Source organism: Triticum dicoccoides, chromosome 2A (assembly GCF_002162155.2).
Source record: "Triticum dicoccoides isolate Atlit2015 ecotype Zavitan chromosome 2A, WEW_v2.0, whole genome shotgun sequence".
Taxonomy (NCBI): domain Eukaryota; kingdom Viridiplantae; phylum Streptophyta; class Magnoliopsida; order Poales; family Poaceae; genus Triticum; species Triticum dicoccoides.
The window spans coordinates 595,501,175-595,512,753 of record NC_041382.1 but is presented as its reverse complement, the minus strand read 5'-3'; the positions used below and the strand labels follow the sequence as shown (position 1 = coordinate 595,512,753).

General features: G+C 43.1%; 1 protein-coding gene across 1 annotated transcript in view; it reads right to left on the bottom strand.

The window, feature by feature from the left end:
- LOC119355596 (cytochrome b561 and DOMON domain-containing protein At3g07570-like) overlaps positions 1-1,873 on the bottom strand; it is a 3,165-nt gene extending 1,292 nt beyond the window's left edge. The window contains exons 1-3 of the mRNA XM_037622419.1: positions 1,407-1,873; positions 897-1,296; positions 463-761 (exon numbers count right to left, since the gene is read on the bottom strand). Coding sequence (XP_037478316.1) covers positions 463-761; positions 897-1,296; positions 1,407-1,598 — 891 coding nt within the window. The 5' untranslated portion in view covers positions 1,599-1,873. The remainder of the gene's footprint in view (positions 1-462; positions 762-896; positions 1,297-1,406) is intronic.
- Positions 1,874-11,579: the final 9,706 nt, after the last annotated feature.

The window sequence follows — 11,579 nt, the reverse complement described above, 5'->3', positions numbered from 1 at the left end:
TCTCTCTCTCGGGAGAATGTTCTTCTGCCGTCCTCAAGAACATGCATGAACGCGACCGACAGTGTGTACTATTCTCGGAGGAGTCAACGAATGGAAGCATCAATTCTGATGGCAAGAACATCACGGGGCATGTGGAAATTACACTTAACTAGCAAGTCGGATTCACAGTCAACATCTACTACAGTACTACTACTAGAAACTAATAAGCTGGTAAAATTTCTTGCTGTTCCAGGCTTGTGTTCCCATCCCACACAGCACATGCCATTCTGGCAACTCAAATGATTAGATGCCACAGCACATGTATCCAGCCAGCCAAGGAGCCAAAAGTGGACTCAGATTAGCCAGCAATTTCCACACAACCACCGCCCCATGCTCTTAAGATTAAGGTTAATCCAGTAAAAAAAGATTAAGGCTGATCTAATGAGGCTCATACTCAAGAAGAATTCTGTGCGGCGTGCGTACCTGGAGGCATGCCATGGACAGGATGGAGATGCCGATGACCTTGTGCACCACGATGTTCTTGAGCCCGTCCCCGTTGAGCCGGAAGCCGAGGACCACCGCCGCGATGCCGATGAGGAAGCCCAGCCCCTGCACGGCGATGTGGCCGTAGAACCAGTAGGGGTCCTGCCGCCGGAAGTAGCGGGCCACCATCATGCCCATCGGCAGCAGCACGCCCCACCCCATCATGGACAGCAGCCCGTGCCACCTCTTCGCCGGGAACCCCTCCTCGCCCGACTCGCCGCCGGCGCTGGACGGCGACGCTGGACACAAACCAACCCACAGATCCTCCTCGGTAAGTAAAAAATGTGTACTGGCCGTTTTTCTTACGGAACTACTGCTCTCTCAAGCAGAAAAGAGAATTAGCGGTGGAATTAATAATGGATGGATGTACGTACCGGAGGCGAACTTGAAGGAGCGGGAGCCCATGTCGCGGTGCATCTGGATCGTGTAGTCGGAGGAGGAAGGGAGGCTGCCCTCGTAGCCCACGGAGTAGATCAGGTACGGCTGCGGGCGGTCGGTGCTGAGCTCGAAGGCCAGGTAGAGCCGACCGGACTTGGACACGGCGACGGTCCGGTTCCTGACCAGGGTGAGCCGGCCGTCGTCCGGCGTCACGGCCTCCGGGCTCCTGCCCTGCAGGTAGTACTGCTTGGCGGCGCCCTTGCCGCCCGACGACCAGCCGACCATGGCGCTGCTGCCCACCATGCCCCCCTTGCCCGAGAACCCCACCGCCACGTAGGATCTCTTCTCCGGCGCCGACAGCACGAAGCTCCACTGGCTCGTCCCCGTGTTCTTGTACTGGCGAGTGGCGACACAAGAAGCATTCCGGATCAGATCAGGCGGCCACGGCTTGATTGCTGGAAAACACAGACCAGAAATCCGCAGCAATGCGGTGAGAGAAGGCGTACCCTGAGGATGAAGTCCTCGTCCTTCCAGAGCGTGATGCAGTGGAAGGCGTCGGTGTCAAAGGGCACGAGGCGCGCCACCTGGAGGTCCCCGTCGCACGAGTCCGACTTCTGGTGGCTCGCCGCGAAGCAGAAGCCCAGCAGGCAGAGCAGCGGCAGCAGCAGCCGCACGGAGGAGCAAGAGGAAGCCCCCATTGTCGCGTCAGTCAGTCTAATCCTCTCTCTCCCCGAGCTTCCCGCTGCACAGATTGGCGGTGCTGTGCCTTTCTTGGGTTTGGCACCGCGGCGGACGCGGAGGGAGGTCGGACAAGATTGGCGGTGCTTGGAAGGGAGGAAATGGCCAAGGCTCCGCTGCCGGTGCTGGGGGCAGTTTGGCAGGTCAGAGGATGCTGCTGCCCTCCAATCGAATGCCGTAGCGATGTGCCAGTATGTACATATATCCTCCTCCCTCCCTGACTCCCTCCCTCAAGTTGCGGTGTCCTTGTGTGTACATGGATATATATCGTGCTGTGTTGGGATGGCTATTGGCTGGTGGTTAAGGTTCACCTACAGCTACAGGGGGCGCACATGCATTTTTCCATGGCAGCCAATCCTTGCACCGCCGTTTGCAGCGGGGTTTTCCGCTTGATGTGATTGCAGAAATGAGAAAGAAGACCCACGTTTACCAATTACCACCAAAGCTACGCTGGCTCCACTCTGATAAAGTCTTTGCTTGGCCCATCTCCCGTACTGTCATTGGTACACAGTTCTGCAGTGGTAGTAGTAAGTCGAGCATGGCCACGCCGACGGCACCTACTACCACGCTCGCAGTTAACCCGATGAGAATGCCGTTGCTTGTGACCGCGGCACCAATGATGAAAAACGGCCAAAATAGAAGCCAATCCATCGTCGGGCGCCAGCATGTCGCTTGTCCTGTAGAGGTGGGTTACACGAGCAGGGACAAACCGGGAGCGCCACGCAACGACGCCGCGTACGTGTATGCATGTGTACCGGCGCGCGTCCAATCAGTGGGCTAGCCAGCCAGTAGCCAAGCAAAGCGGGCGGTGAGCTTGCACAGCGAGGAAGGGGAAAGCGGGGCGCGATCCGACCACCGGGGATGGGGCACGGGGAGGGGAGGGGGAAAGGAAGGGCGGGCGGGGGCAGGCTGGTCCAGATGGTTATTGCGTCCGGGCACAGCTCATGCTCTGGCTAGCTGCACGGGCTGATTAAAGAACGGGGATGAGGAGATGCCGGGCGCACATGCGGCTCCTTTGCCAGTGCGGCGCACACCGATCCGTCGGTTTCGAACGGCGCGTCCCTCGCTTGCCGAACCGTCCGTGGCGGCAGACCGGCCATAGTGGTGCGCAAGTCCGAACCTGGCCTCAATGCTTTGATCCTGGAGGGATCTTCATAGCATTGATTTGGTTAGGGTTTGTATTTGTGTATTTGAGTGCTGTGGTTTCTCCCATGAAAGAGGAGGTGAATACATACATTCACATACACGGGTTGATTGGTCAGTGGAACCGAATGCATGGTGAACCAATCATCTAACAACAACTCCAACGCGCCGACTCAAATGAACGTGTGCTTTGTTCGGTTTTTTTGTCCGTTTAGGTCGTCCGCCCGCTCGGCGTCCGCCCTCTTTTTAATTTGAGTCGGCAGTGCGGCCAACACGCCAACCCATATCTGCCCGCGTGGCCGGCCTGCCGCCGTTTTTCAACAAATATACATATATTTTGCATAGTTTCGTAAGCAAACAAAAAATAGCATAGTTCCACAACACAAATAAATATATCATAGCTTACAACCTGAATAAAAAAAGATTGTCCCAATTTTTTTTTTTAAAAAGATACATCTACTGGTTGCCAATATGAGTGTAACACCCCTGTGTCCTGAGCTACATTAACCTCTTCGATTAAGCTAAGTCATTATGTTAAACAATGCTTAATCATCTTGATCCATATCACATTTCAAATTCCACTTTGAATTCAAATTCAAATTATAAGTGAAATAAAAAAATTCACAAACATGAAGACTAAAATGTTCATAATGTGGCAAATAATCCATAGATAATTATGGTGGAGAAAATAACATTTTATAAAGTGTTTAAATGCCCTAAAATAATTAAAGCATGGGCTAAAACAATAATTTACATACTTTTTAAATTATAAAATTTGTAAACTAATTTATTTAAGTACCAAACTTTTTGTGGCAGTGGCTTATTTTAAAACACTAATAGTGGTGCAAGTTTTATATTATATAAGACTAATTTATTTTAAAAGAAAATAGAAAACATAAGCTAAAATAAAAAAGAATAGGAAATGAAAAGAAAAAAAGAAAAAGGAAAAACCCTGCCCCTGGGCCTTAGGCCATAGGGACATGCCCAGTGATGACCCACAAGTATAGGGGATCTATCATAGTCCTTTCGGTAAGTAAGAGTGTCGAACCCAACGAGGAGCAGAAAGAAATGACAAGCGGTTTTCAGCAAGATATACTCTGCAAGCACTGAAATTATCGGTAACAGATAGTTTTGTGATAAGATAAATCGTAACAGGTAACAAGTAAATAAAGTAACTAAGGTGCAGCAAAGTGGCACAATCCTTTTTTGTACCAAAGAACAAGCCTGGACGGACTCTTATATAAAGCAAAGCGCTCCCGAGGACACATGGAAATTGTTCTTAAACTAGTTTTCATTATGCTCATATGATTCGCATTCGTTACTTTGATAATTTGATACGTGGGTGGACTGGTGCTTGGGCGCTGCCTTTCCTTGAACAAGCCTCCCACTTATGATTAACCTCTCTCGCAAGCATCCGTAACTACGAAAGAAGAATTAAGGTAAACCTAATTATAGCATGAAACATATGGATCCAAATCAGTCCCTTACAAAGCAACACATAAACTAGGGTTTAAGCTTCTGCCACTCTAGCAACCCATCATTTACTTATTACTTCCCAATGCCTTCCCCTAGCCCCAAATAATGGTGAAGTGTCATGTAGTCGACGTTCACATAACACCACTAGAGAAAAGACAACATACATCTCATGAAAATATCGAACAATACCAAATTCACATGATTACTTATAACAAGACTTCTCTCATGTCCTTAGGAACAAACATAACGACTCACAAAACATATTTATGATCAAGATCAGAGGAGTATTAATTATCATTAAGGATCTGAAAATATAATCTTCCACCGGATAAACCAACTAGCATCAACTACAAGGAGTAATCAACACCACTAGCAACCCACAGGTACCAATCTGAGGTTTTGGGACCAAGATCGAATACAAGAGATGAACTAGGGTTTGAGAGGAGATGGTGCTGGTGAAGATGTTGATGGAGATTGAACCCATCTCGATGAGAGGATCATTGGTGATGGCGATGGGTTCGATTTGCCACTCCCAGAGGGATGTTTCCCCAGCAGAACAGCTCCGCTGGAGCCCTAGATTGGTTCTACCCAGGTTCCGCCTTGAGACGGCGGCGCTTCGTTCCGAAGGCTTCCTTCTTGATTTTTTCTAGGGTAAAAGACACCATATAGAAAAAGATGGGCACCGGAGGCCTGTCAGGGGGCCCACAAGGTCGGGGGGCGCGCCCTCCACCCTTGTGGCTGGCTGGTGGCCCCCCTCTTGTAATTTCTTCGCCCAATATTTTTTATTTATTCTAAAAACATGCTCCGTGAAGTTTCAGGACTTTTGGAGTTGTGCAGAATAGGTCTCTAATATTTGCTCATTTTCGAGCCCAGAATTCCAGGTGTCGGCATTCTCCCTCTTCATGTAAACCTTATAAAATAATAGAGAATATGCAAAAGTGTTGTGATATAATGTGTAATAACAACCCATAATGCAATAAATATCAATATAAAAGCATGATGCAAAATTTACGTATCACCCAGCACCTCCCCCGTTGTCGTCTTCCTCCCCTCCTTCATTGTTCGTCCAACCGAGCCCACGGTCGGCCCCCCGACTGATGTTTGCTAGACTACGTCGGTATTTCCCCAAAGAGGAAGGGATGATGCAACACAGCGACGATAGGTATTTCCCTCAGTGATAAGACCAAGTTTATCGAACCAGTAGGAGAACCAAGCAACACTACGTAAACAGCACCTGCACACAGATAACAAATAGTCGCAACCCGACGGGTTAAAGGGGTCGTCAATCCCTTTCGGGTAAAGGCGCCAGAAATTGGCAAACGGACGTGATAAAAATATGATAGATGAGATAAATAAATCTCGAATAAAATAAATTGCAGCAGGGTATTTTTGTATTTTTGGTTTAATAGATCTAAAAATAAAAACAAAGAAAAATAGATCGCAAAGGCAAATATATTAAAGAAGAGACCCAGGGGTCGTAGGTTTCACTAGTGGCTTCTCTCGAGAAAAATAGCAAACGGTGGATAAACGAATTACTGTTGGGCAATTGATAGAACTTCAAATAACCATGACGCTGTCCAGGCAATGATCATTATATAGGCATGACATCCAAGATTAGTAGACCGACTCCTGCCTGCATCTACAATTATTACTCCACACATCGACCGCTATCCAGCATGCATCTAGTGTATTAAGTTCATTGAGAAACGGAGTAATGCAATAAGAACGATGACATGATGTAGATAAGATCTATTTATGTAGAAATAGACCCCATCTTGTTATCTGTAAAGCAACGATACATACGTGCCGGTTCCCCTTCTGTCACTGGGATCAAGCACCGTAAGATCGAATCCATCACAAAGCACCGCTTCGCATTGCAAGATAAATAGAACAAGTTGGCCAAACAAAACCCAAATATCGAAGAAGAAATACGAGGCTATAATCAATCATGAATATAAGAGATCAAAGAAGACTCAAATAACTTTCATGGATAAAAAGAGATAGATCTGATCATAAACTCAAAGTTCATCGGATCCCAACAAACACACCACAAAAATAATTACATCATATGGATCTCCAAGAGACCATTGTATTGAGAATCAAACGAGAGAGAGAGAGAGAGAGAGAGAGGAAGCCATCTAGCTACTAACTACGGACCCGAAGGTCTACAAAGAACTACTCACGCATCATCGGAGAGGCACCAATGGACATGATGAACCCCTCTGTGATGGTGTCTAGATTGGATTTGGTGGTTCTGGAACTTGCGGCGGCTGGAATTGATTTTCGTTGAGTCCCCTAGGGTTTCTGTAATATTGGGGTATTTATAGAGTAAAGAGGCGGTCCGGAGGACACCCGAGGGGAGCACAACCCACCAGGGCGCGCATGGGCCTCCAGGCACACCCTGGTGGGTTGTGCTCCCCTCAGAGCACCCCCCCAGGCGCTTCTCCGACCCATTGGATGTCTTCTGGTCCTAAAAAATCCACAAAAAGTTTAGCTGCGTTTGGACTCCGTTTGATATTGATTACATGCGATGTAAAAAACATGCAAAAAACAACAACTGGCACTTGGCACTATGTCAATAGGTTAGTACCAAAAAATGATATAAACTGACTATAGAATGAATGTAAAACATCTAAGAATGATAATACAATAGCATGGAACAATAAAAAATTATAGATACGTTGGAGACCTATCAGCATCCCCAAGCTTAATTCTTGCTCGTCCTCGAGTAGGTAAATGATAAAAACAGAATTTTTGATGTGGAATGCTGCCTAACATGTCGTCTCATTTTCTTTATAGCATGGACATTTGGACTTTTATATGATTCAAAGCAATAGTCTAGTTTTGACATGAGACTTAAATACTCGAGCATATCAACAAGCAACAATGTCTTTCAAAATATCAATGCTAAAATAAGTTATCCATTCATGAAACACACTCGCGTATTAGCTACATCCAATGCTCAAGTACGATCATAGTGCCCCCTAGTTGGTGCTTTATAAGATAAGATGGAGACTCAAGTAAAAAAATAAAAATTGCATAAAGTAAAAGAAAAGCCCTTCGCCGAGGGAAGTAGGGATTTGTAGAGGTGCCAGAGCTCAAAGCAAAAATTAAGAGATAAAAACATTTTGAGAGGCATACTTTTCCTACCAACGAAAACGACTTAGAGTTCCCCACACTTTCCATGCTAGATATATCATAGGCGGTTCCCGAACAGAAATTAAAGTTTATTCCTTTTTCCACCATACTTTCACCTTCCATGGCTAGCCATATCCACGGGTGCCTTCCATACCAACACTTTCCAAGGAATTTATTATTTGACAACATAAAGTAATTTCATTTTTCATTTCGGGACTGGGCATTCCTAATACCTTTGCCTTACTCTCGTGCAATGACAAGTGATTAAACACTCATCGTGAGAATAACACATCTAGCATGGAAAATATCGGCCACCCCTCACCGCCTCGCGAGCAGTACAAGCACACAAAAGAGAAATTTATTTTGAAAATTAGATATGGCACATACAAATTTGCTTAGAATGGCAAAAGAATACCTCATATAGGTAGGTATAGTGGACTCATGTGGCAAAACTGGTTTAAAGGATTTTGGATGCACAAGTAGTGATCATACTTAGTGCCAAATGAAGGCTAGCAAAACATTGAGAAGCGACCAACTAAGAAACGAATAATCTCATAAGAGAGCATTGAACATAATTAACACCGAATAATGCACCACAAGTAGGATGTAATTTCAACAACTATTAACTTTCATGCTTGCATAGGGAATCACAAACCTTAACACCAATATTCTTACTAAAGCATAATTACTCATCAACATGACTCACATATCACATCATCATATCTCAAAACTATTACAAGGAATCAAGTTTATTTTGTCCAATGATCTTCGTGAAAGTTTTTATTATATCCTTCTTGGATATCTATCACTTTGGGACTAATTATTATGTGTTTCTTTTGATAAGATCAAACAAATATAAGTGAAGATCATGAGCTTAATATTTCTTTCTCTCAAATTAATTTAAGTGAAGCAAGAGAGAATTTCTTCAAAATTTTACTAACTCTCAAATAGATCTAAGTGAAGCAGGAGAGCATTTCTTCAAAAATACTAAAGCACACCATGCTAAAAAAGATATAAGTGAAGCACTAGAACAATTCCATAGCTCATACAAATTTAAGTGAAGCATAGAGAGCAATTCTAACAAGTCACGGCATAATTTTGGCTCTCTCAAATAGGTGTGTCCAGCAAGGATTCATGACTAAGAACACAAAGCAAAACAAGCAAAGACTCATATCATACAAGACGCTCCAAGCAAAACTCATAGTATGTGACGAATAAAAATATAGCTTCAAGTAATATACCGATGGTCGTTAGAAGAAAGAGAGGATGCCACTCGGGGCATCCCCAAGCTTAGTTGCTTGCTTCTCTTTGGATAAATAGCTTGGTATGCCATGGGCATCCCCAAGCTTAGGCTTTTCTTACTCCTTATTCCTTCATCCATCATAAGATAACCCAAAACTTGAAAACTTAAATCACACAAAACTCAACAAAACCTTCGTGAGATTCGTTAGTATAAGAAAATAAATCACTACTATAAGTGCTGTTGCAAACCAATTCATATTTTATTCTTGCATTATATCTATTGTATTCCAACTTTTCTATGGCAAAAACTCTTCAAAGAAAACCATATAATCATCAAAACAAGCACACAACATAAAGAAAACATAATCTGTCAAAAACAAAGCAGTCTGTAGCAATCTGGGTGTTTTGAATACTTATGTAAATCCAAAAATTCTGAAAAATTAGGACGACCTGATAAATTTGTATATTAATCTTCCTCAAAAATAATTTGTATTTTATCATGCCCTGGTTAAAAATTAAAATTATTTGCGTGAACGCGAAAGTTTCTGTTTTTCAGCAAGATCAAGTCAACTATCACCCAAGAAGACCCTAAAGGCTTTACTTGGCACAAACACTAATTAAAAAACAAAAAACACAATCATAACAATGGAATAATTGTGCAAACATTCAAGAATAGGAAGCAAAAAGCAAAAATAAATTTTATTCATTGGGTTACCGCCCAACAAGCGCTATTGTTTCACGCCCCTAGCTAGGCATAAAACAAGGATCTAAGTTTTGTCATCTTTGTTCTCCAACTCTTCAATCAAGCACTTAGAATTTTTCAGAAATTTAGCATATAAATTTTTAATGATAATACACCTAGGAACAAATTTAAAGAAGTCATTCTTGCCCAAGGGATCTCTTATAACTTCAACGAAATTCGGGTGAATACTAATCATGTTAAGATCCTCTCTACTATTATTACTAGAAGTTGCACCCATGTTCTTAGTAACTTGAGTAATCTTGCCAATCTTTACGGGAGTTTTTTCAATAGTTTTAGCAGAAGCAAAAGTCGTACTTAGATTATTAAAGATTTCTTCTAGTTTATCAATCTGAGACGGGCTTTCTTCAATTCTTTCATGAATTACGGTCCCCTTTTATTTTAGCAACTTAAAAACTTCTCCCGCTTTTGACCCAATTTTAGTAGAAAAATCATGTATTTTTTTATCCAAGTTTTCATTATGCTCTTCACTAAGCATTTTCTTTTCAATAGCATCCAATCTTTCCATAACATGCTCAAGAGTCAAAGTTGTTTCATTAATCTTAAGAGGTGGTGAACCCACTAAATTTCCCATAGCATTAAAAGCATCAAGAGAAGGACACATCAAGAAATTTCCACCGGTAATCGTATCAAGGACGAACCTATACCAAGTGGTGATTCCCACATAAAAACAGCAAAGAAGAACAATAGTAGATTGCTTACGGATAGATCTATTATGAGCATTGCAAATCCTATACCAAGCATCCTTTAAATTATCTCCTCCCCTTTGTTTAAAGTTGAGAACCTCATTATTGGGAGTGCAAGCAGTAGAGGAAGAACTATCCATAATGACAAAAGTAGCAAACAAGATTGCACACAAAACAGATCCGGCAAAACGGCGAACGAAAAAGAGGGCGAATAAAACGACAAATTTTTGTGAAGTGGGGGAGAGGAAAACGAGAGGCAAATGGTAAATAATATAAATGAGAGGAGATGAGATTTGTGATTAGGAACCTGGTAGATGTTGATGATGTCTCCTCGGCAACGGCGCCAGAAAATCCTTTTGATGTCTACTAGACTACGTCGGTATTTCCTCAAAGAAGAAGGGATCATGCATCATAGCGACAGTAGGTATTTCCCTCAGTGATGAGACCAAGGTTATCGAACCAGTAGAAGAACCAAGCAACACTATGTAAACAACACCTGCACACAGATAACAAATACTCGCAACCCGACGTGTTAAAGGGGTTGTCAATCCCTTTCGGGTAACGGCTCCAGAAATTGGCAAATGGATGTGATAAAAAATATGATAGATGGGATAAATAGATCTCGAAAAAAATAAATTGCAGCAAGGTATTTTTGTATTTTTGGTTTAATAGATCTAAAAATAAAAAGCAAAGGAAAATAGGTCGCAAAGGCAAATATATTAAAGAAGAGACCCGGAGGCCGTAGGTTTCACTAGTGGCTTCTCTCGAGAAAAATAGAAAACGGTGAGTAAACGGATTACTGTTGGGAAATTGATAGAACTTCAAATAATCATGACGATATTCGGGCAATGATCATTACATAGGCATGACGTCCAAGATTAGTAGACCGACTCCTGCCTGCATCTACTACTATTACTCCACACATCAACCGCTATCCAGCATGCATCTATTGTATTAAGTTCATGGAGAAACGAAGTAATGCAATAAGAATGATGACATGATGTAGACAAGATCTATTTATGTAGAAATATACCCCATCTTGTTATCCTTAATAGCAATGATACATACGTGTCGGTTTCCCTTCTGTCACTGGGGTCAAGCACCGTAAGATCGAACACATCACAAAGCACCTCTTCCCATTGCAAGATAAATAGATCAAGTTGGCCAAACAAAATGCAAATATTGGATAAGAAATACGAGGCTATAATCAATCATGCATATAAGAGATCAAAGAAGACTCAAATAACTTTCATGGATAAAAGGAGATAGATCTGATCATAAACTCAAAGTTCGCCGGATCCCAATAAACACACCGCAAAAAGAATTACATCATATGGATCTGCAAGAGACCATTGTATTGAGAATCAAACGAGACAAAGGAAGCCATCTAGCTACTAACTACGGACCTGAAGGTCTACAAAGAACTACTCACACATCATCGGAGAGGCACCAATGGACATGATGATACCCTCTGTGATGGTGTCTAGATTGGATCT